Source organism: Cyprinodon variegatus, unplaced genomic scaffold, assembly GCF_000732505.1.
Source record: "Cyprinodon variegatus isolate N-32 unplaced genomic scaffold, C_variegatus-1.0 Scaffold904, whole genome shotgun sequence".
NCBI lineage: Eukaryota > Metazoa > Chordata > Actinopteri > Cyprinodontiformes > Cyprinodontidae > Cyprinodon > Cyprinodon variegatus.
The window spans coordinates 307,472-333,781 of NW_015151357.1; the positions used below are offsets into that span (position 1 = coordinate 307,472).

General features: G+C 37.4%; 2 protein-coding genes across 2 annotated transcripts in view; both read right to left on the bottom strand.

Moving 5' to 3' along the window:
- The window catches only part of LOC107099752 (ras-related protein Rab-5C), an 8,930-nt gene extending 3,521 nt beyond the window's left edge, over window positions 1-5,409 (bottom strand). The window contains exons 1-5 of the mRNA XM_015398009.1: window positions 5,266-5,409; window positions 3,894-4,176; window positions 2,261-2,412; window positions 1,684-1,806; window positions 1,463-1,556 (exon numbers count right to left, since the gene is read on the bottom strand). Of these exons, the coding sequence (XP_015253495.1) occupies window positions 1,463-1,556; window positions 1,684-1,806; window positions 2,261-2,412; window positions 3,894-4,062 (538 nt within the window). The 5' untranslated portion in view covers window positions 4,063-4,176; window positions 5,266-5,409. The remainder of the gene's footprint in view (window positions 1-1,462; window positions 1,557-1,683; window positions 1,807-2,260; window positions 2,413-3,893; window positions 4,177-5,265) is intronic.
- Window positions 5,410-14,685: 9,276 nt separating this feature from the next.
- Window positions 14,686-24,505, bottom strand: LOC107099760 (potassium voltage-gated channel subfamily H member 4-like; the record flags this gene model as incomplete). Its single annotated transcript, XM_015398018.1, has 4 exons — window positions 14,686-17,500; window positions 19,360-19,436; window positions 23,367-23,458; window positions 24,117-24,505. Coding segments are annotated over 4 exons (1,512 nt in total), but the record flags the coding sequence as incomplete, so codon positions are not given.
- Between the last annotated feature and the right edge of the window lie 1,805 nt (window positions 24,506-26,310).

Below are 26,310 nucleotides of genomic sequence, written 5' to 3' on the forward strand. Positions count from 1 at the left end.
CTTGCAATAAGCTGTGATAAAGTTTACAGTAAGATAAGGTAAGTTGTTAAATATGATATAAAACTCAAATCAAACTTAAATTGTTTAGGCAAACTTACAGCAACATGCTGCAGCACGATCGTCATATTCCTCATTCACACCAGTTTTCAGAAGAACACAAACATTATCAATTTGGGACTTTAATCACGTGCTCCTGGTTTTGTGAAAACATGAATTTCTTTTGCTTTGTATACTGTAAATGATACATGCACGGCAACAGGTGTTTGAATCTAGCTGACAGAGCTCCACTGATTAGAACAACAATGATTATGTGACGTATTTTCACTGTAATCCAAAATAATTTTTAGCCTCTTTTTACACCAGATTAAGACTTAAACAAAAACGTCTGTAATCACCTAGAAAGTGGACGTTCTTTGGAAAGATTTTCAAAGGATTTTATGAACTTCCTACTTAAGATGATGGAGCACGACTTATCCGATGGTGTAAAGCATTAGCAAAAGCTCCATGGTGAGGTTGTAGTAGCAGAATACGGGAGACATGGTCATGGTATATGTGGGGCTGGCAGCAACTGCTGTAAACTTTTGCATGTTGTGTGTTCAGCATGCAAAAAGCAAAGGTTTGTAACTAGAGAATACAAAGCACAACTGGCCAGGCCGGCCTCATCCTAGAACTACAATAGGTGGGCAGGACTATTAATTTAATTACCACAAGGTTTTTCGGGGTTGGGGTGAAGAACATAACAATGAGGTAGAGGGAAGCATGGCTTGACACACATCTTGTTTTGCTCCATAGTGTTCAACAGTCCACCTAGAGGTACAATTTGCTTATAGTTCCTAATTTGCCCATATATGTAAGGTAATGTATTATATTAAAATACATCTGTATTTAATCTTTAAACTTATGGCTTACTTTTGGAATTTTGTCTTTAATTTTACTACGTGATGCTCTTTCATGATCATCCCATTAATTTCTATTTACCAGCATTGGTCCCTCTCGTCACAAAAACCCACATAATAGGAAGCCTCCAACCCCAAACTTCACAGTTGAGATAGCAGCTTAACAAGCTTATAAATTGTTCCTACAAATGTACCGATATACATCAAACGGGCCATTTCAGTTTTATCAAAGCACTTGAACATATGTCTAGAAAAAAAAAGGTCTTTGTCTCCAAGTGCATTTGCATACAATAAAACTACTTTTTATGTTACTTTTGGAGTAATGCCGTTTTGCTAACAGAATGGCCTTTGAGTAAAGTAGATCCTGGGGTGCTAGCACATGCAAGGTATGGTTCAACCAGACCAATGAACATGACACATTCAGGGATCTAGAAATTCAAAGACTAAACTTTGTAGTTACCTCCCCCACTATTTTCCTTTCCAATAATTATCTTCTATCTTCATCGAATCTTTCTAACTGGTTTGTGTGGCGTTAATAGTGGTGTGAAATATGACTCATAACTTACCAATGGCCATAAAGATTTCATTGACATTCATTGCAGTCTTGGCTGAAGTTTCCATGAACAGCAGGCTATTGTCATCAGCATAGGTTTGCGCCTCCTGGGAACATTATTCATCAAAGTTAGGTTTAAGTGATTTAAAAGTAACATTGGGATAAAGGCACCACATTAAGTCCCAAATATTTAAAAATATTTTCTTTGTGGAATTACATGATTAAATCTTTTACCTGAAATTCCACTGCTCTCTTATCAGCGATGTCTGCCTTGTTGCCTGCCAGAGCTATCACAATGTTGGGACTGGCCTGCCTTTGAAGCTCCTTCACCCAGTTCTTTGCACGTGCAAATGTGTCCTAGTGAACCAATTGACTGGATTAGAAAGATAATTTTTTTACATTTTTATCATGCATTAATGATAGGAGGCCAAAACACACATCCCTCACAGATTATGAAGCTAATGGGTAGTAACAATAGGATAAAAAAATCTAATCACCAATATTAAAATGATGACCTTCCAGCTCAAATTATTGCACATTGTCCTGTTTTTGCACACTGAAATTGATACTCAGTCGGTTTTGATGCAATATTTTTTTTTCATATTTGAAGAGGTTTTATTAAAATGACATTTATAAGTAAATATTCAGCTACAATAATGTTTCCTTACAGAGTCGTATTACTTATAATGATCACAAATTATTTTAACTACACCTTAATCTTGTTCCAAAACACAATCACGTCAATAAAACTAAAACTAGCTACAGCCGTCTGTATTTTTAACAGCTCTTAAATCCTGCAGCTGATACCTACTGTGTTGGTGATGTCATAGACCACAATGGCTGCCTGAGCGCCTCTGTAGTACATTGGGGCAAGGCTGTGGTATCGCTCCTGACCTGCTGTGTCCCAGATCTCAAACTTCACAGTGGTGTCATCCAGGCAGACCGTCTGAGTGAGAAATGCAGCTGAAGAGCAAAGAGGATCAATAAGTTCTAATAAATAAACTCTCATTTTATTATTCAGGCTTGAGAAAGACAACCAGACTGCATTGAAAATCAATTATGTTTACTAAAACACTGTTTCAGTTGCTAAAATAGAAATACGTTGAGCAAATTGGGCCTTCATTTCAAATAAAGTAAACAGATTTGAACTGTTAATGTGTGACTGATGATTAAAAATATAATCATGGCCAAAAGCTTTAAGAGTGAAACTGGTTAGGATTGGCAGGAACCAGGTTTGAATGTTTTTGCCATAACATTGGGATTCAGCCTTTGTGTGGAAACATGAAACAAAGATATTTTCACATTAAAAAAAATAATCAGAATGAACTGACATCTTGCAGGGGGTACCAGGGTTGATCTAAAATCAGACTCAATGCAGGATAGAAAACGTTTTTACTGATCTGACTGTATGATCTGATTGAATTGTCTCTGCAAATGTCTTGAGATGACATGTTGTTCCTTCACTGTTGTCACTCTTTTTTCCCCCCACAGCCGTCAGGCTTTATCATAGAGTGATGCTGTTCTCAAGTTGCGTAGGTCTATGGTGGAACTGTGATGAGGCTTCAAAATGACTCTGCTGTTAAATTATCTCAAGGTGGTAAATTGATAGCCAACTGTCAGTGTGTTTTTTTTATTATTATTTTTTTAGCTTGTATCTTTATTATTTGAATTACTGAATTAACACTGAGGAAAATGAAGGACTTAAGAGTGTGGAATTTGGTGAAAGGACTGTCCAGAGAATAGAAAAGGTGAACCCCCTTTAACAGATCTTTGTCATGCTGAGAGTGAAGCACTCAGAGACCATCCGTGTGTAGAGTTGTATCTTATATGTTGGAAGTTCACCAGTAATTTTGAAACACTTCTATATGGAGAATAATATAATATACATTTCATATTAATGCCCATTTACACCATTATTTAAAGTGGTTTCTTTTTCTCTTACACTGTTATATTCTGATAATTGCTGCATTATTAGTAACGTTGGTAATATTTATCTACTCCAACTGCAATATCATTACACTGTTGTAAGCTGTATGCAACACAATTTTGTTTTGTATACACTCTATGCATACAAAATGAAGGATTAACAACAGAGGACCAATATGGTTAAGAAGAACCCTTTGACAGCACCACGCCACAACACTGCAGCTCAGGGCCTAAAAATCGGCGGCCCTAAAACTGAGAGTCGGGGGCAAAGACTAAGAAACTCCAAAGACCTTAATCCTATTAGGAATCTTTCAGTGCTTTGATTCATTTCTCAAAGCCTTTGAATCATATACAATAGTTATTTTTGAAACTCTAAATATCATAGAAACAATTGAAAGCAATCTCTAAATATCATGAAATTATAAAGCTGGTTAAAAGCATTTCTGAAATCTCGCACATTTTTCGCCAAGTCCGTACATTTAATGCTTCCGTTTATTTAAAGGTTTACTTCCTTTTACCTCCAATTGTGCTCTCCTGGAATTCATGGAACTGGCCTTTAACGAAGCGCAGGACTAAGCTGGACTTGCCGACGGCAGACTCCCCTAGCAGCACCAGCTTGAACTGGCAGATTTTGTTTGCTGCTGCGGCACCATTAGGCCTACTGGCTCCACCACCACGTCCAGCCATTGGTAGTCAGAGAAACTACAGGTCAGCAATCCGAGTCTGAGGATCAATAAAGGCAGCGATCACACAACTGGAGGGGACACCAGATGGATCGTGCCACAGTAGAGTTTTCAGGTCCTTTATGAGAAAGAAAAACAAAAAGGACAAAGTCCAGTTGAGCAAATAGGACAATTATAGATTTGCAGTAACATGTTTTAAGCATTGAAACCTAAAGGAAAATAGTTACACCAAGAAAATTCTATTTTTAATCGATAATTCCATTTTTTTCTGGAAGAGCAGATGGAAATCTACTGAAATAAAAAAAAAAATGAAAGAAAAGCTTCACTAAACCATCACAGCTGAAAAGCTTTCCATGCATATACATTAATAATTATATCATTGTATAGTGATTCAATTAGCTTTTGAGTGGAATCATTCAAGTTTTTAAAAGTTACCGTTAAACTGTTTTAGATTGGCATAATGAAAATACAGTTGAAGGTATGCGAATTAGAGTCCAGTGCACATGACAAACAGAGAAAGTGGATCTCTGTAGCATTAAACCCCTCAATCTGTTACTGTCCACTGCTGCTCAGTTGGCTGAAAGAAGGCTGAAGCATTATGACATAGCTAGCTTTTTTTTTACAGTTTAAAAACATTTCCATTACATTACAGTAAAAATATATTAAACTGTTGAAGGAAAAATACATAAAAGGTAAGGCAACTAGCCTTCAGTTAATTTCAGCAAAGGTAAGCAACTAACTAGTTTTAAGGTACTTTGATCACAATTTTTATGATGTTATTATGCGAGAGTAAAATCAAAAATATTTGAAAGAACATGGAACTAGACAACTGTCACCATTATCTTCAGCTGTCCATCTCTATTGTGTCATGGGCCAGAAAACATCGCTCTGATATCCGCTTAACTCGCAAACTATTACAGATCGAGGAGGAAACTGACCTCACACAGCTAATGTTTGCCTCGAAGCTAACATTTTGTACGGTAAATAACACACTAAAATAAACAAAAATCACATTCTTAAATCTAAAACTCAATCATTGAACTAGGGGTAAATCAGCTGTGATACATCCCTAATGTATTTTTGTAAACTTAAACCGTGTGAGCTAACTAAAACAGCAGCTCTGTAGCTAAAGCTCGATAAGGTGAGTTAGCAAAGCTAAACTACAACATCCTTAGTCACAAACAAATAACTAGCAGGCCGTCCTTACCAAGAAAGAAAGCTAACACCAACTCCACACAACCGATATTTAATTATGCGTGTCTTGCTGCTCGTAAACAATTTCTCCCTAAAACAGTTTCAGGTCCACCAAACTATTCGCTTCCGCTTTGTGGGAGAAAAACACTTCCTGGATTCGTCAGTCATGTGACACAAGGTCAGAGCCAATCAAATGGCACGCTGCAAATAGAGCAGTGGAACGATTTAATATTTCTTATTTAACTAACATGTTCCCAAATGTACGGAAGAGGACAAGGGCCACCGGAAAAAAAAAAAAAAAAAAATAACAATAAATAAAAAAATTAACTGATTTTTAAATATTATTTCAGTTTAATATGGGAAAAAAGTCAGAATTCTGACTTAAATCTTAGAATTCTGACTTTTTTCTTAGAATTCTGACTTTTGTCTGTGAATTCTGACTTTAATCACAGAATCCTGACTTTTTTTCTCAGACTAATTATTTTAATCTCATAATTTTTACTTTTTTCTTAGAATTGTGACCCTTTCTCAGAATTTTGACTTTAATCTTAGAATTCTGAGGTTTTTCCTCAGAATTCTGACTTTAATTTCAGAATTCTGACTTTAATCTCAGAAATTTGGATCTTAATGTAGATGGGCACCATGAATGAAGAGATGTGGGAGCACTCAGCTTCACTGACAAAAATGTGAGTTGTTTGGGAGGGCCAGTAATACATTGGTGGAAAATGAAGGAATTGGGCAACTTTTTACGTGCTCGAGGGATCCTCGGTGATACTATTTCATTAATGGAAGAGCAGAATGTGAATAAAACAAGAGAGCTAATCTCTAAAACAGACATGGCCACGGCTTGATGCTAACATGTTTGTTAGCTGTCAGAAAACAGTCAGAATTCTGAGATTAAAGTCAGAATTCTGAGATTAAAGTCCGAATTCTGAGAAAAAAGTCAGAATTCTGAGATTAAAGTCAACATTGTGAGGGCAAAAAAAAGTTAACTGATTTAAAAATTTTATTTCAGAATTCTGTCTTTAAACTCAGAATTCTGACAGCTAACAAACATGTTAGCATCAAGCCGTTGCCATGTCTGTTTTAAAGACTAAACTAACTCTCTTGTTTTAATCACCTTCTGCCCTTCCATTAATTAAATAGCATCTTTGTGTTAAATAGTATTACATAAAAAATCGCCCAATTCCGTAATTTTCCACCAATGTGTTACTGGCCCTCCAAACAACTCATATCTTTGTCACATCTCTTCCTTCATGGTGCCCATCTACATTAAAAACCAAAATCCTGAAATTAAAGTCAGAATTCTGAGAATAATTTTTTCAGTGGCCCTAATCCCTGGCGATCTCCTACTGTGTTTCTAGTTTTATTATTATCATTATCTGCAGATTTTAAAAAAACTTTTCCTTTTTGAAATGAGTCACAGCAAATTTTCTTTCTCCTTTAGTAAAAAATGATACCACCCTTAAATTAGTACAGTGTGCAGAACTATTTAAAAACAGTAGAATAATTTAGATTTTTTTAAAGGTCTGCATTTTGACACATGGTGGTGCAGTTGTACAGGAAACAAGAAGATTTTTTTTTTACATTAAAGTTCTCCAATACAAAGAATAGCAGTGGAGCATGCAATCAATTGCTCTGTAGCCACTCCTGACACAACAATAAACATCTAACAAAATAAAGAACATAAAATAGGATGAAGCCACTAAATGGAGGCTTATTTCACGAGACTAAGATGAAGGATTAAGCTGGCATTTTCTGGGTACCTGGCTTAATTAATCCTTGACTCTGTTTTTTAAAAAGCAGTAACACTTAAGTTACAACAGTGATTTATTCTGTGCATCAAAGTGTGTATTTGGCATTAAAAGGATAATAAACATATCTTTATAACCTCCTGGTCTCAGAAGAATGGACTAGAACAAGGAGGGATTATTTAGAACAGTTTAACTACTTTGTTTCAAACACGAATGATCATTGTACTGCACAAACAGAGATAAACACCCCTCTGCAGAACTTGAAGATCATTTTGTTAACAGAAAATCCCAAAGTTCAATACATACATTTATTAAATAATTTTACATTATGAGATCATATCTTATCGCTGTGATACAGTTGCATCTTAAGCAACAAGGAGGCAAATGGCCCTGGTTCAGTCCATGGCTCCAGAACCTCGTTGCTAAACCAGGCCTGCCTTTGTTTAAGGAAGGGCAACATGTTCTGCTGGTGTAAATTCTAGGAATTTTATAATTTTGTAACAAAAAACAATCAATAAGCCATATTTTCTGTTTGGCATTTTAAAAGCCAGATGCTATTCTTTATATACTTGGCTTTTCATCCCGAGTGTCCCACACTCATGTTGAAGACTTAAACCAAAAAAAGACCAAATGTTAGTACTGTTGGGAAAAATTGTTATATTCAACGCCCAGCCAGCCTGGATGCCATATTATGTTGTGACATTTTAAGATGTGTAGTGCCCTCCCCAGTAGGTGTGGCAAATATCTTTTTTAATCAGATATTATTTGGACTGTCATATATTGTTTATGAACACACGCCCTATTGGCTGTGTGTTAGAACAATAAATGCAAGTGTAAATCAAGCTCCAATCATGGTCAAACTAATAATTATGCATATACATGGAATAAGTTCACCACACCTTCCATTCAAAATATTACAGTTTATTAACAAAATCATTCAGCTCAAAATCAAACATATTTCAGTTAAAGACTCTTGACTAAAACGAATGAAACTCAACTAAACTAAACTACGATGTACAAAGAGGAAGGGGAAACATGGCTTAAAACCATATTACAGTTTAAGATGGATTTTGTGTTTCACAACCAAAGTTTATCTAGAATAATTTGGGATGTGATCAAATTTTCATTATTTTAGAGTGATTGAAATGTTTTCAAACCAATTCACTATGCAAATTCATGAGGTGAATAAAACATTATTTGGCCAAATAATGTTTTATTAAATGATTTGCTTAATCAGAAACAATAACCTTTAGTTAAATGATTCTTTACCCTCTTTGAAATAGCTAGCAATGAATAGACATGAGGATTCTATTAAATTACTTTTGGTCATAATTTGGTAATGGAAATGTGATGAGCATATGAGAAAATACATGAACACTATTGTTATATCAGTGTTTAAACCCTTAGTGCAATAAAGATTGTCCAAGCCTCTACAACAGCTCAAAACATGTTACTATATTATAGCGTACCATGCGATCAATCCTGTTAGTTTGTCTTTGTTCATCACCAAACACATGAAATGATCAAAATCATCAAAAGACATATTGTTTAACTAGAATCTGTCCCGAACTGTGCCAGATCTTATACCTCTGTTCATGTCCATTTAAGAAAGTTTGAGTTTTCATCCAGCAGCAGCTTAGCAGGGCTGGCTCACAGCAAAGGGGTTTTCTTTGTCCAATGCAGCTCACACTAAGGGAATGGCTTCTTCAGGAGACTTTCTCCTCCAGTACGGCTCTGTAGGTTCTGAAACTAAAAGAAATATGTAGCAAAAAGTATATTTTGCAGTAGTTCGGTTCTGAAATGTCAACCATCGTAACTTATCCTTGGTCACTGTGGAGATCTGGGCCTTTGGGCCTGGCACCATAGTTTTGTACTCTTCCAATGTGAACCCCGCGGGAAGCTTCACAGTAAGAGAATTAAATCCTCTGTGCTGTTTTTTTTTTTTTTTTTTACTGTTCTCAGCTCCGTGGGGGGGCCAAGGCACATCTCTGAGGGAGGTGTCTTGAGGAGCAAGTTGGGGGAAGGTTTGCAGAAGCTTTGAGGGGGCAGAAGCACTGTGGAAAAGAACCCTCTACTCAAGTGAAAATGTAAAGGTCAAAAATTAACATTGGTCCTCAATGTCCAAAATTGTTATCATGGTTTATGGCACAACATTACAAACATATAATATAAATCTCTCTCTATATATCGATAACTTTAGGATCTGCACATGCTGCAACATTAGTTTCAGCCGTTCATTTTTAAGTTAATAGTTGTTTATCTGAGAAAAACTGCAACTCCTGAAATTATGGTACGTTCAGTTCAGAGGAGTGATTAGGAAATGTGTATTTTGGGCTATTTTGGCAATAAATCCAATATTGTTTTCTGAATCAATGAATCTATGATCGACCTCATGGCTGCAGTCCTGCATGTAGGTGCACCAGCAGAGTCGGGTTTGGTATTTGTAAAACAGATGAAGCCAGGATGTACTCATCACGCTGGGTCAACCCTCACTTTATCTTTTATTCTGGAATTTCTGAATTCAGCTTTTGTTAAAATGGCCTTAGGAAGTTGAATGATTCCTTCAAAATGTAACAGAGTATGGTCAGTATTGCAGTTCTCTGACTTAATAAACTTTCCTAATACAAATATTGGCAGTCATCTATTTATTTGGTCTATTTAATCCCTTGTTGAACCATTTTGTGTAGTTTTGGCATGTATTCTGTGACCTCTTTTCTCGGATTTATGCTATGTTGGAATTAATGGTGTTTGATGATAACATGTTAGTAATGGTGTGTTTACCTTTTTTTGTCTGAAATGGAAAAATCTAATTACTTTCCTCATTTTTACAATGTAGATACAATACTTACAATATAATGTGATATGAAATCAAACTTCATTCAATTGTAGCGACTTTTCAAAAACAAAGAGAATGCAGAAGAAAAAACTTTTTGTTTGTAGTGCAGGGAAAGATTGGGGGTGTTGATAGAGAGGTATTCATGATGCCAATTGGCCAAGGAGACATAAAATGGTCACATTTATAAAATGTGTTCCCAATTATCCATTAATGCAAGAGGACTGTGAAGCGCCCCCAAAATGTAAGATACTGCCCCTATAGAAGCAGAGGCAATGTTTTACTCTCCCTGAAGTAAAAGGCTAAATGTTCCTGTGATTTATACATTATATCAAGAAAAATAGACTTAATCCAGGTCTGTTACAAGCAAATTTAATCTAATGGAGCACCTCGCCTCTTTTCACCTGTCCTTAATAATAATACTGGGTTCCTTAGTCTTGAAAACAGTGTCCTTTACTTTTTCAGTCTATTGAAATCACTTGCATGCTATACTGTTTACTTTTTTAAACATGGAAATACTAGGACTAAAGCATAGTTGTCTGAAATAGTATCAGCTCTGTTTCAATTATGACAACATATGTTATTTTATGGTTATACGGTATGGTATATGGTATCTGAAGCCTGTTATTTACATACATTTAGTATATATATATATATATATATATATATATATATATATATATATATATATATATATATACTTTAAATGTACAATTGCTAATTTCCTATCTCAGTTATCCTTTTGGATAAGAATGCTGTATAAATAAAATGATTACTTCTGAAAAGGATCTAATGTTTTAGTTTTCTGTGTGTAACATGAGAGATGTTACTATTTAAAAGATGTTGAAATCAAAGCTATGCACATTAGAATCGAAAGATAAAGTTTCACAGAACATTATAAAAGATTAAATTATTATGGTGCAGCTATTAAACAGCCAGCTATTAAACAGAGTTTCCCATAAAGCTCAAATCTTTGTTGACTTTGGAGAAAGCTCATTAAATAGGGAATCAGTAGTGAGAGAGGAAGAACAGCTGCAAATCCTCTTTTGAGTAGAGATTTTGATGATTCTTTCCATTGTTACTGAGTGTAATCTAAAAATATTTTCAATCAATGTTTATATATTTGTAAAAATTAAACATATTTAACAAAGAGTTTCAGCTCGAGGAATCAAATTATTTTAGAATAATTTACAAGTTTTAAGAGAGGCTGTTACTGCCGTATTAGTGCATTAAGGTTGATCCTCCCAAAAACAAATTAAACCACCCTTTTAATCACTTTCTGTTTTCCTCTGGGGGCTTTACTGCTGCTTTAGCTTGAGTCTGCTAAAGTTCTTGAGTGTTCTGTTTAAATTCTGCTTCTGAGGCTCTAAATGTTTCCTTTTTCTGTGTTGCCTGTAATAATCCCTTGTTGTCCTCAGCAACCCTGAGCTTCTCTCTGATTGCCATGTCGACATGACTCTGTTCAAGTCCTTCTCAGATACTAACTGTACTCTTAGTGACTGTTTTGCAGTGCAATCTTCTTTTTACATTTTCTTGTGGTTTCAGTTTGGGAGAGGTTGGCTCAGTGTCACGATGCGAGTGTCTCAAAAATAATGATACCAAGAAGATTTACCATTTCACTGTGTCTGACTTGTGTTTATGCTACATGAATATCATGTAGCATGTCACACAGGAGTTTATCTTAATGTGCATCTCACTATCCAGTTTAATCTGTCAGTTTGTCTTTCATTTCCGTTTGCCCATGCAGAAACTAACTGTAAAACAGATCTCCTTGTCTTCCTCCTTAACCTTTTAACAGTAATATCAAACAATGCTTTTGCAGAGTTTAATGTATACCGGTACTATTCTCCAGTACTCGTTTGTCATTTTGGAAGAAAAAAAAGACAAACTCGAAAGGTTCAGCTCTCAAATATTTGTTATTAATACGGTAAGCTATAATGTCTACAAAAAAGTTTTGACAACAGGAGACATTTTTAAGTACTTCACAAAAGCAGGTTTAATAAAACCAGACTAAAATACTCAACTCTGAATTGATCTAGCCTGAGGTCGGAAACTGAATTTTTGATGTCATAAAAGCTGCTGTGTGTTAGTTTAATCAACACTGAGTAGCTCCAATCAGCTGCAAAGGGGAGGGAGATGGAGCAGAAGAAGACTGGATCTCAAATTTATGCGTAGGTTTTAACATTTATTAAAAGCTCTCTCCCCTTTGTTTAGAATTACATTCCAAGTCAGAACTGCAATACCAGATTTTTCTAAGTTACATTTTTGCAGCAGAAACTGAATTTCAGAAAGTAAAAAAAAATAAATGGTACTGGTAAGAATTACATTTTATATACCTAGAAATGTTTACACTATTTTATCAGCTTGACTGAATATCTATTTATGATATCTGAAATATATTTCTTTCTGATCAAAATAATACAAATTATGACTTGCAGCAATAGTAATATGCAGATCTGAAATTGATTTTTTTGGACATCCAGAATGTTTATTTTAAATATGAAGAATGTAATTTTGTTTAAAATGTAAGTTTAGACAAGAAATATATATTTTAGATGTAAAAAATACCCCTTCAAACTAATAAATATCAGATAGCCTGTCACAGTCTGTTTTAATCATGATAACATTACAGTGGAAAACCAGGTTACAAATTGTGTGGTAGTGTATCATTGCATTATATTTAAGTGAAATCTCCCGGGAGATAAGCACACCTGTCAGCATCATCAGTGCAGTCCAAAAACAGCTAGATCTGTGCATCATCTCATGGGGTTCCTCCTCATTTTAATTCTGTACAGTAAATACTAAAAATACTGAATGACTGTGCAGTTTTTTTTTTCTATAAAGCTGTTATCACACATCAATGTGTTCTCACCGATATCAATTTCTGGTAAATATCTGTTATAGAAGTCTGTGTAATGCTGCTAATGTGAGGATGGTTAAGGTTTTGAATATGTGATGGATTGTGAGGTGAAACAGTGGTGCTCATAAAGACAAATTTCTGCATATAAGGGACATCTATATCGGTCTAATAACCCTCTCTAATTTTTTGTCAATTAATGTCGCTCATTCTTTAAATAGATCCTTGGCAAAAGGACATGCTATGTTTATGTTTTTAACACCTAATGTGTCTAACGGACTTAGTGAATTATTTTTTATTGTTCGCACAAAACTACAACAGAACTCGACTGTTTTATTTCCTGACTAAATCAGGAAATAAAACAACGTGATTGGCTCTTAGGAGGGCGGAGACAGAGAACACAGTTTATTGAGGTAAACCTGCTCCCTACCAGGTAAGCTCTGGGGAGAATGTTACTACTGCGACAGATGCTGAAATTGAGGACTCTCTTTATGAAAAAGAAAGCTCATAGTTTCCCTAGTTTTAAGCAAACCTGCTTTTTAAACCAGGAGGCCCATTACAATCCCTTTTTTTTCTATGTCCTATGATCTGTAACTCTGATTCTGTCTGCATAGTTCTGTTTCTGTGCCAAGGTTCCAGATTCTCACCTTCCCTCTCCTTGGCTCTATTCAGTGACACTTTTTATGTCCCGAGATCAAAGAGCCCTGTCTGTCCCCTGCCAAAGAACAAGCACCTACATTGCTCTGTTCACCTGTCTCATTTGAGCCTCAATAGACTTGCTCTTGGAGTCACCCAAGCCTGCAGTGATGTCACCACTGCTCTGAGATCTGCAGAGAATCTACAACATCTTCCTTCCCCTTATCACGGATCCTGAGACAGTTGGTGTCTTTTTCTCTGAATGAACTTTTAAAATGGAGAATAAATTCACACTAACAAGATCTGTCCTTTTCAAAATTCCTGTCTCCCTAAATGCTTTCCTGCAGCATCTGCTCAGTTATTTGAATGCATCATTTTTCTGTTGTGTCTGGCTGAATTTTGGGTCCTTTTTCTGACGCTTTACAGTTTTTTGCCTATTCAGGAGCTCTTTTGGTCAGATTTATTAAAACAAGGTTCTTATCAAAAAGGGACAAAAAACAACAAACAAAAACACTCTTGACTATTAAATTTACACTTTTAATCAATCTTTATAATATGGAGCCTACTTTTCATGGGCAAAATTAATAGTGATTTATTAATGTGTTTAGATCATTTTTATTCTCCATACAGTCCACAATTTTTTCCTGTTGAATATTTAACGTTTCATCCCTAGGCGGCAATAATGGGCACATAAAGATAATGAACTACAAGAAATAAACTTTTTTTATATATATATTTGTGCAGGAGCTTGTAACCCACATGTTTCCATCACTCATATACTGTGAATATGAATGCAGACTATGGTAATTTACTGTACGCTATCTTTAATTCTGAACCAAAAAAACATTGTCATTCAATTTTTTTTTAAATAAAAATATACATTGTATTACAAGTTTTGAGGTAAAAATTGGTGAAATTAGTCAAGCAAAAAGCTTGGGTCTGATGTTAACAGAAGTGCGGGAACTCTTAGTAGTGACCCATAATATATGTAAATAACATATAAATTATGAATGTTAATGACAAAAAAAAAAAAAAAAAAAAAAAACAGTCCTAATTGTCTTATTTTACAGACCTTCATTCAAGACAATCAGCTGAACAGAATAGAGTAGATCCCGGGACTCCAAATGTTTTATAAAAAGCCTAAACAGAGCCGAAATCTGCTACTTCATTCATTTGCTCCAGGTATACAAAATATCCACAGAGAGGACTGTGTTGTCCTACTGGTATAAAGTACTTCTAACTGTAAATATAAATGTCACAAACAGTAGAGACACTTGGCATATGTTCTAAATTTTTATTTTGACAATCAAAGATAAACAGCTGAAAAAAAGATAAAATCTCTGAATACTGTTGATAATGTGTAAGGAATATAAACATTTCCTTTTGAGGCATTTGTGTTTTGTAAATGAATATGATTTAAATGTTTCTAGTTTAAAGTGTTTATGCATTTTCTATTCATCAACATGTGTTTCAGATGCTTACTAAAGTCAATCAGAAGAAAAAGTAAATTTTTAATACTGTAGTTGATTTGATGGTAAGGAATTTTGGGATATATTCTTCATATTGCCAAAAGTATTCACTCACCTGCCTTAACTGACGTGGGTTTAATTGGTCTATAGGGGTTCAATATGATGTCTGCTGATCTTTTGCAACTAGAACAGCTTCAACTCCTCTGGAAAGGCTGTCCACCAGCTTTAGGAATGTTTATGAGGTCAAACACAGATGCTGGATGAGAAGGCCTGGCTCTCATTCTCTGCTTATTTCATTCCAAAGGTATTCCATCAAGTTGAGGTCAGGACTTTGTGCAGGTCTGTGAAGTTCATCCACTCCAGACTCTGCCATCTTTGTTTTTAAGGCCCTTGATTAGTGCACAGCCATGTTGGAAGAGGAAGGGGCCATCTCCAAACTATTTACAACAAAGTTGGAAGCATGGAATTGACCAAAATTTCTTGGTATTTAAAAACTTTCAGAGTTCCTACCCAACACCACAATGCCCCCTCTACCAAACTTCACACTTGGTACAATGCAGCCAGTTCTCCTGGCAACTGCCAAACCCCGACTAGTCCATCAGATTGCCAGATGGAGAAGCTGCTGTGGAGTCCAGTGGTGATGTGCTTTATACCACTGCATGCAACGCTGTTCATTGCACTTGTTGATGTATGGCCTAAATGCAGCTGCACGACCATGGAAAGCCATTCCATGAAGCTCTATGAACACTGTTCTTGAGCTAATCTGAAGGACACGTGAAGTTTGTAAGTGTGTATTGATTAACTGCAGAAAGTTGGTGGCCTCTTCTCACTATTCGCTTCAGCATCTGTGGACCCCGCTCCATCAGTTTAGGTGGCCTGCCAATTAATGTCCCAAACCTGTTCCATGTTCTTATGATACAGCTCAAATTTAACAGTGGAATATTTCACGACTTGATTTGTTGCACAGGTGGCATTAGAGTTTCACGCTGGAATTGACTGAGCCCCTGAGAGCGACCCATTCTTTCACAAATGTTTGTAAAAACAGTCTGCATGCCTAGGTGCTTGAATTTATACACCTGTGGCCATGGAAGTGATTGGAACACCTGATTCCAATCATTTGGATGGGTAAGCAAATACTTCTGGCAATATAGTTCAGTATGTTTAACCTTCCAGATATTTGCAGTGAATCCAAAAGGAAGTGCTTTTTAGAGTTTTGAAATACAGTCTGGAATGTTGTGGTTTACAAATGAAAATGCTGAATTTGTAAAGAAACTAAATAAAAAAAAAACACAGATAAGCTATGCAGTGCAGATATTCATACATGCAAAGTGAGGCATGCCATTGTACTTCCTCTCTATTCAAAAATATCCAACAGCTCAGACTCGCCTCCAGTATAAATACACTATTTGTGTACACATTCAATAATAGACATAGAAATGTATGATGCTTACACACTTTTCCTTAGGAAAAAAGAATAAACAACTTTTACCATGCAAGAGAGGTAATAGGTTTTATAGGTGTCAACATTTTTGAGGATGCTGGAAAAAGTACAACATATACTGGAGCTCCTCTGGTAGAGCCTTTCTTAAGGACACACTTTAATTAAGTCAATATAAGCACAAAACATGCTGTTGCATAGAAAGTGACAAATGCAGGAGCCCCAGAGTTACGATGGGTACAAGAAGCTCAGATATTTTAAACACTGTATGAGGTTGCATGGTGATAAAGTGAGAATGCACTATGTTTCAGTCTGTGAGGTCCAGGCACCATGACTGCTCAGTACTCTGAGTTTGACCACCAATGCTGGACCTTCGTGATGAAATGCTCTCGCTGTCCCTACTTTCCATAGAGTCCCTGTTGCCCAGCAGACACTCCAAACTGGTGTGCTTTGAAGCAGAGGGGTTGCTCAGTGTGAGACAGGCCGCTGAAGCATCCAGCTGTGGTGATCCTGAATCTAGAGAGGAGACGGACGGCTGGCAGGCTAAAGCTGTAGCTGAGGAAGCTTCAAAGGGTAGAGAGGATTGCGAGTCATGGATCTGGAAGATCGAGGAGTCTTGGGCTGGATTGTGACCCAGTAGCTCACCAGAAGTTTTAGATGACGGCTCGAGCAAACTGTGTGTGGATGTACCTGCAGGAGCAGTGTACAAAAGGCTGGAGAATTCATCACTGTCACTGGAAGTGTGCAAACATAAGGTGGGATGCGACTGACTGATGGAACTTGGACCAGAACCAAGAGGCCTGGGCTCATCCTGATTTGCATGACATCCTAGCTTAGGACTTCCACCGCTGTAGCTTGGATTGATATGAAACAGAGATGGGCTGGTCCATACTGGTGAAGTCATGCTCTCCGTGCTATGGTGTGGTCCTACATTAGGCGATGAGTTTTCTGATAGCCTCAGACAAGCATTAGTGATTGGTATTGCAGAATGGCGGCTGTCTTTATGGGACGCAGGAGTTTTGCTGTAGCTCCAGTGCACAGCAGCTGGTTCACTTTGGTGTCCATAGGTTTTGAGACTTTGGGGACTGGTATAAATGCAGTGGGCCGAGGATATAGGGCTGGACAATGTATGAACAGGCTGAGGACTTGAAAGGAAGGAGGTTTTCTGGTGGTGATTCAGAGACATGTGAGCCTGGAGGAGATTCATCATGTGGTGAAGGCTCTTGGTTAGTTCTGATACTTCGTGGTTTAACGTCCCCACCTGTGTAGAGTACATAGGTAAGTTACCACTTTTAATTTTGTTTTTACAATAACACTGAGTAGATAAAGCAAAACATATATAAAGGAATAGTTTAGGATAAATCCATGGAAAATATAGACCAGTTGGTCCTGGAGGCTGAATACCCAAAGAGGGGCTGAAGTTAAAATGGATTTCTACAGTTCTAAACCAACCTCAATCTCAAAAACAGTATACGGTAGACAATGTGGGAAATGAAAAATTAATGCCATTGAATCTAAACCTTTGTGCTTCATCATAATTTAATAGCTCAACCTTGGAAGTGTCTTACTTTAAATCACAGAATAAGACTTCTAGCCTCACCCAAACAAGATAAATGGGAAACTGATAAGAATTTACTGAAATAGGCACAAAACAAGAGAAAAGTATTAATTTTTAAAGGATTAAACAAAGATTTAGTTGGAACCATAGGGGACAATCAACTTCAATTTGATAATCAAAGTGAAATAGTGTTTCTTATCAGGATGAAAAAGGTCTCAACCAAATTTACGTCAGAAATCCTAAATATTATAAGTTCTATAAGTCTTCTCGGGGATGAATTAGTCAGTATGTATGATTGAGGTCAGCTTAGTACCTTAAATTTAAATATAACCTGATGATCTCCTTATAAGAGAAGACAAAATGATTGTTGATTGATGAAAGAGAGAAGCTTGGGTCAGGTGAACAACATTAGAAATGTACCGGCATAATCTTTTTCTTATGTATTGTTGAGTCAGCATTCCTGATGTTCCTGCATTGCAGAAGTACCCTGCTGATTAATTAATATTGACTCCTGACAGCACCTTGCTGGGCCCATCTGGATGCTTACTTTGCAACTAATATAACGCTATATACAGTACAAGTGCATGCAAAGCCTGACCGAGGCATAGGGGGACATAGTTTTATCTAAGGATGACAAGTGTCAGTGATACAACACCATACATTGCCTACAGCACCTTCACACTTATTCGTGCCACTGGTAACTGTAAGGTAAAGTTACAGTTGAAGTATCACTGAAAAATAGTTAATCTTTTGATACCCCTTACAGTTCCCATAGAAAAAATATCATCTAGTATATAAGGCCCTTTTCTTTAAATCAACCCTCAAAATGTAACATAGAAGAGAGCAAGCCACTTCAGTTGGGCAGAATTTGGTCTTTAAAGTCAGGTGTTTGCTATGTGAAAAGGGCCTCTATTTTTGCCTAGATTTAAAGACATATGAAAACTAAATGTAAACTGGAACTGTGACAAACAAGGCTGGATGAGGGTCCTGTTTGTCTCGGTGCCACAGAGTGCATAAGGGAGGTAAAGATATCCCCAAAGCTAACAGTCTGAGAAACCAGCGACTGAGATACTAAACCAGAAAATTTTGTGAAAAGTATTTTCTGATATTTCATCATTTTTGTAAACCAGAATATAAAATAATTATTGATCTAATTATTTATATTTCTCATTAGCTTGGGATGTAGAAGAACAGAGAGAGAAAGTGAAGTTTGACTGGGAATGGCCTGGAGCCGCCATGCCATGACCAAAGCCCAAAGCCCAACCCAAACATGAGTGCGGTTTCCAGCCTCTATCGTTTAGAGCCACTGGCTTGTAGCTTTTAGATGCATTTTTGCCTTAAGACAACTGAACGAACTGGCTGAATTATCCTTTTCAGCATGTTATCGGGTCCTATATTTGAATCTCAATGAGCTTCACACATATAGTGTGTCTGACTTTAAATAAAGCATGAATATGTGAATAAAGCACCCCTAGAGCATTCACACACACACATATGTATATATATATATATATATATATATATATATATATAATTGGAAAAAAATAAATAAAATTACTTACCTTAAGATTTAACTGAACTATGCTTTCTTTGACGTCCTCCGTCTCCTGCAGCAAAGTGGCATTTGATTGTAGGGTTTCTGGAAAAGGATGAAAAAAAAAATTAAAAATACTCCATAGAAAGCTTAACTGAATAATAATTTAAATTGAACAGCATGGCTCAATACATTTTAAAAAGCTGAAATATTTGCCAAAAAATGAACAATCTACACAATGGCCTGAAAAGGGGCATGCATATTTTCTTTTTTATTCAAAAAAGCATTTGAAATCTGTTGAGTCATGTGTATCATGGTCTGTGTAAATAACACAAAACAGTAAAAGCAGGATTCTGTGAACTCTGCAATGTAACACCATACTGATCCACATCAATACATTAATAAAACGAATACTGATGCAATTATATTGATGCTAAATAAAAACAATGATCCTTCTCCTCAGCTTTTAGATGCACCCTAATTTTAAAATTTACAAGACACCAGGAAATAGCGAACCGCTGATGTATTATGATGTATTATGCCTGATGCCTGTGAAAACAGAGAAACAAAATGGCAAAATAATTTTCGAGTTGATTGTCTTTAATTATGAGTTGCTATAAATGTCAAAAATGATGTCTAATAGACAGAGGATAGTGCATATCAACTCAAGACTTCTGAATTGAACTTAATGGAAATAGCAGATTTAGTGATATTGGCAAACATTGTATCATCATCCAAATCGATACAACATCACAATGTCATAAGTAGCTGGTGATTTACACCATTATAAAATAAGCCTGAATCCACATTTATTGTGCTGTAGCAAGAAATCAGATGAGCGAATTTAGAAAACTATGCATCTTCAATGCTCATTTTAAGCACACTATCTGCCCTTTTTACTAAATCAACAATACAAATTGCACTCACTGTACAACATGCAGAAGCTAACACGCTAATTTCAGTCCAGGATATACAAGCAATATGCAGTGATTCTTGGCTCAAATTGCAGATCTCTCAAAATTAGGTGGCTAAAGTAATAAACAAAGAATTGACAGACCCTAATAAGACTCCCAAACTCCAAAACATGATATAAACATGCTGCAAACAGAATGCTATGCTATTTCCTCTAGATTTAATTCACATAAATGTAGGGCAATATGCAAAGAATTCTTACTGAATATATTTTTGATACTTTAGTTAAATATGGGAAAACATTGTCAAAGCTAATATTTACTTAGGAGCCCTAATTTAAATGATTTTATTTCAATGACCAAATTTCAAAAACTCTGGCTATTCTGTTGGTACAAAAGGCTTTCTAACATTACACCAGAGTTTGCAATTAGGACGAAAAATATACCAGCTAAATAATGACAATGCATGATAACTTGTATTTGTACTTTTGTATCAGGTAGCGATTTAGACTGCTATGTGAATTGAAAATAAAACAAAACACATTTTCCGAGCTTACCTTGGTGGTAGACCAGTAAGGGTACCCAGTAGTCCACCACTGAGGTACAATACAGTGTCCCTCAGTAGACTATCACATACTGTTCTATCTCAGTAAACAACTACAGGGGAAAGCAGCCATTGAAATACTAAAAAGCATAAAAGTTGCTAAACAACTTAAAGGAGAGGTTCATAAATATCCACATTTCCCTGCTGATTACTCTGCATTCATTAGAGACTGGATCACGAAGGGCTGTGCAGTCAAATCTCCTGAGGACGACCTTGACCTCAATGATGGAAAAATGTGGTACTTTTTTGACTATAAGCATCCTACAAATTACCAACATTAAGCTACCAGCTGCTTCAGCAACCATAACTGAACAACACTTTGCTCTGCATCATCAATAGATTCAGGTAAGAGGAGGTGGCTGTCAAAGAGGATGCCGGTAAAATGTTTTACCAAGTGAGGCACCAGACAAGGATGCAGAAGTTCTCTGTGTTCTCTGTTGACCCTCTGGTGACATCAGGCAAGACCTTACTGAGTATGAGAGTGCACATACCTATTACCTTCAATAATTGCCCTGAATCTGATCACTCAGAAGAGGAGGCACTGTCCTTGCCTTCCCTATGAACTGAAAGACATCCTTGCTCCAGGAGGATTTAGGCTCACTAAGTGGGTTTGCAACAGCCGCTCAATCCAATCTGCTCTCCCTGCTAAGGAGAACTGAGGAGCCAAGGGAAACAGACACTCTTGACCTAGACAAGCTCCCTGTCAAGCGAGCCTTAGGATCCTGTTGGTGTTGTTGTAGAACGACAGTTTCAAATTCAAGATTGTTCAAAAACTAGATCACCCACAAGAGGAGGCATCCTCTCTGCAGTTGGCTCAGTCTATGACCCGCTGGGAATTCTTGCACCAGTGGTCTTAAACCCTAAAGTGCTCACATAATATGCGCTCGGAAAATGAGCCGACCGTCATAGCGTCTGCAGCATTTATGCACTGTGTGACTTTCCCTCCATTATGGACGGCTCCAGATACACCACACGAGGAATTTGAAAACAGCCAATTACAACTTTTTTAAAGCCTCTTCATGCCGTCCAATAGCAGCACTAATTTCTTTCCAGGAGTTTTTCCACAATATGTTGATAGTAGTGGTATTTATGAGCCAAATCACAGGATCACTAGATGTTTACATTTGCGAGCCCTGGCCAGTAGGAGCAACTGCTCCCTCGCCATGTTTTTTAACACAGATCTGTACACGTAGTTAACAATGTTACTAGGTATCCGATGTCAAAACTCTTTCCACACGGATCCCACACAGAGAGGTGTTGAAGCCTAAAATTATATAATTTTTTAGCGTGGACTTCGCAGACGCGTCAAGCATAAACCACACTTGAGAGGTTCCTCCAAGAACTCTGACATCTCAAGAGTATTAAGGCCATTCCCCGACACCTTGTCCAACAATAGATGAGCTGGATGGAGAACCTTAGGAGTGTCTTGGAGTTTCAAACCCAAAGGCTTTGTGGATGCATTTTTCAATCAGTGCATCACTCTGTGGATGCTAGCCAAGAGGGCTTGTGTGAGGTGAAAGCCATAATAAAGGGCCATCCAATAACCAAGGCTTCTGATGAACCTTCTGACCTGAAAGCTCTTACTCCAAACCATCTCTTGCCCCTCACTTAAAGTTTTTCCTACCACCAGGTTTCTTTGAGAAAGAGGACTACTCCCACAGGAGAAAGAACAAAGTACAATGTAGTGCAAACATATTGCAGGACATGACAATATCTTCTTCAGCACCTGGACGGGTGGTAATGAACTTGTGCAACTCAGTCAACTTCACTCAAAGGAGTTGTGGTTCCAATCATTGATTATCCAAAACTCCTAGGTCCTAGGCAAGATTGCTTAAGCGGTTCCTGGTAAGGTTGGTCTGGTGAATTGAGTTTGAGTAGTGGTAAAGATTATCCTCCTTTTGTGTGTAAGTGTTGGTGACCTCTGAAGCTAGTTAATGTTTTTTTTTATTTTTGTCATTACACTGTCACAAGTACAGAGTTACGAAATTAACTCTGCATTTAACCCATTCCCTTGGGAAGCACTGGGCTGCCATTGTGAGCTGCCCAGGGAGCAGTGTGGGGGTCAAGGGTCTTTGCACAGGGACCCAGAGTAGCAGTCTGAGGGAGCGGGGCTTGAACTCAAAACCTCTGGATTCCAAGCTCAATGCCTCAACCACTAGGCCTCCACCCCCCATGATTAATGATTATTTGGTTTCAAATACCTTTTTCTATTTTGGTCTTGTTTGTTGTTGTTTTTTGTGGCAATTGTCTATAGTTGGAAAATCTACACTCACCCTAGAAATACTGCTATGATCAGTAAAAACTAAAACACACTTAGGACCCTGTTCTTTCCTCATTTGTCCTTTAACATGTTCTCTGACTCTGTGGACACCTGGCAGTCTGTTATTTCTGCTGCGCTCTCAGATTTCCCCAGAAGGATGCAGGTCTGCCTCAAATGCATCAACAGTGTGAACTCTTCGGTATACCTCTAGGCCATCTGGCCTTCAGGTCACCCTCCCAGCTGGGGGTGGTGTGTCTTACCTTGGTTGATGCCACCTGTTCTGGAGTTAGGCTTGCTGTGCTCCACGGTGAAGTGGAACGTGTGCCCGTTGTCTTCGATGCCATCTACAACCCTGATAGGAGGGATGAGATGGAGAGCATGGGTTAATGTTACAGTAGAGCTTTTTCAATTATCATCAGAGACACAAGATGACCCAAGAATGTGCCATGAGAGCTGCAGCTGGCAGAGGCCCATGTGGGTTTCGATGTAATGAGTTGAGCCAAGTTTTGATGAGATGAGATATTTGAGCTCTATGAACTAGCCCTTACCCATATGTGGAGCTTCCTTTGTAATGCATTATAGATACAGATGGTGGGGGCAGCAAGACAAGTTGCTCTAGTAATGAAATACAGTGGCATCTCCTGTAATAATTTATGTAAGATAAATCCCATTTACATTAAAGAAACAATCCAGATTTGTACTATAGAATCCCTGTTTTGATGGCATTGAAACACTTCATAGGATCTTAGAAATGGCATTTTTAATATCTTGCCACAAACTAAGGATGAAAACGAGGCTTTTTGGTCAATTCTGGCATATTGTACCCTAGTACTGTTATGTTAACATCCATTGTCTTTTAATGATAATGTTTTAAAATTAAACAAAATTAAGAAATTCTATTGTAACCCTCTGAATGTCCCTCATGCTTCCTACAATTTATCGCTCTCAACAGACACTAAACCAAAATTAACCCCATCCTTCAAACCTTAATGATTAAAAGTAAAATATACCTGGGACTAAGGTCCGGAGGTGGAAAACATGTGACTGTTGGGATAAGCAACTTTGCCGGCTTTTGGTCAGTCTCCGACTCTCCCTTGGCTGTAGTTGAAGACTGAGATGGAGTGGATATATTGGTGCTGTGCTCTTTCTTTGAAGGTGGTTGAGGTGATAAGCTTTGTCCAAGAAATCCTCGACTGAGGTTTGGTGAACGGCAACGTCTCAGGGCATTGAACTGCCGCAGTTCGTCACCTAACAGGTTTCCCAGAGAGGTACGGCGGACTGGGCTGGTGAAATTAGGTAGCAAGAGATTGCGTCTGGAGCGTGTTGCTGGAGAGAGCTGGAAGGCATCATCGGGGTCATCAGTCTTCGTCTCCACAATAGAAGGGAGCTTTGGTGACTGCTAGAAAGGGAAACAATGAGAAGATTCAGTATATTGAACAAATGAGAGAGGTTTATTCTGGGTTTGCTTTTTATGCTTTTAGACAGTCACATGTATCTTACAAGGTGATGATTTTATTCCCCATGAGAGAAGCACATTCTTCCTAAACAGATTTGGGTGTGCCCCTTTCGTAGCAAAAACTATTATCAAATGCTAGCATATTTGATTTGATTTGACATCACTGATGTCAGGTGTGTCCCTCTGGGCATTACAAACAGCAATTATCAAACATTGTTGAAAAAGATAAACTTGGACAAATTGGTCCTTCAGGACTATAGACCCATCTCTAGACATCCAAAGTACCAAAACTAATTTCTGGGAGATTACCATCAATCCATTCTCAACAATGACCAGCTGCTTTGATGTCTTCCAGTCAGGTTTCTGTGCCACCACAGTACAGATACTGCCCCGATTAAGCTGTTCAATGACATCCATATAAATTCAAGACTCTGAAAGAACTACATTGCTGGTATTATTGGACTTCAGTTCAGCATTTAATACTGTTGGTTACTTAATTTGTAGACGTGGGCCCACCTTTCTGGTTCAGCACTGGACTGGTTAAAACCCTACTTGAAGGACAGGGACTTTAATGTGTCAGTAGGGAACTGTAATCATAGACCAGAAAAATCTCATGCGGGGTTCCTCAGGGCTTCAATGTGGGGCCCCTACTATTCAATGTCTACGTGATCCCTTTAGCTCAGATTATAGCAGACAACAACATCAGTTACCATAATTATGCAGACGATACACAGCTTTACATCACATTGTCACCAGGTGACTATGAACCCATCAGAGGGTTGCCAACTGAATAAAAACAAAACTGGGGTAATAGTCTTTTGAGTAAAGGAGGAGAGATCCAGAGTTAGCACACAGCTTCAGCTATCACAGAAACCACCAATTATGGCCAAAATCTTGGTTTTGAGAGAGAACCTTCACAGGCACATAAAGGCAGTTATTGAAGCCTCTTTCCCACTGAAATTAGGGGGTTAACCCAGGTTTTTTAAACACGGGTTGACCTGCTAAAAATCTGCATTTGGCTCCCTTCCCATTGGCAATAAATGCTGGGTCTGATCCCCCGCTAACAAGCTGAGTGGCCTCTGACCCCTGCAAGTCTGATGATGCCATCACCTAGGTTAGTGTTGATGATGTCACCAGAGCAACAGAACTCACAAAAGGCAACAATGGGAAGAACCATGTCCCTCCAAATCTCTCTTACCAGTATTGTGCCATGTGTATCGAATGTAAGCCAAGTTGTTTTGGGTTTTAGATCAGACGTCACTTTTGCTGTGTTTATTGTTCTAGTTCTAGTTCAAGCCTACTCTATACATCGAGAACTAGAACCAAACATGGAGAAGCAGCATTTAGTTCCTATGCTCTTCTTATCTGGAAGAAACTTTTAGATGACTGTTTTTTTATTTTTCTTTTATTTTTTTTGTTTGTTTTTTTATTTTATTTATAAAAAAAAAAAAGCTTAACTTCTTTAAGTCAAAGTTAAAAACCCAATTGTTTAGAGCTGCCGTTGACTGTTAAACTGTTATCTGAGGTATTATTAGTTAAAGGTTGTGTCCGAACTGTTTTATTTGTTTTATTATCATGTGCTAAGCTTTATTTGCCTTTACTCTGTTTTGGTTTTACTATAGATCAATTCCTCAAATCACTCCCGAAACTCCCAGTAACCTGCAATCAATAGAGTCAGCAATATGACCTTAGATTTAGAAATCAAAGGAAAAGTTGGGTGAACTTACGGTGCAAGATAAAAAAAAAAT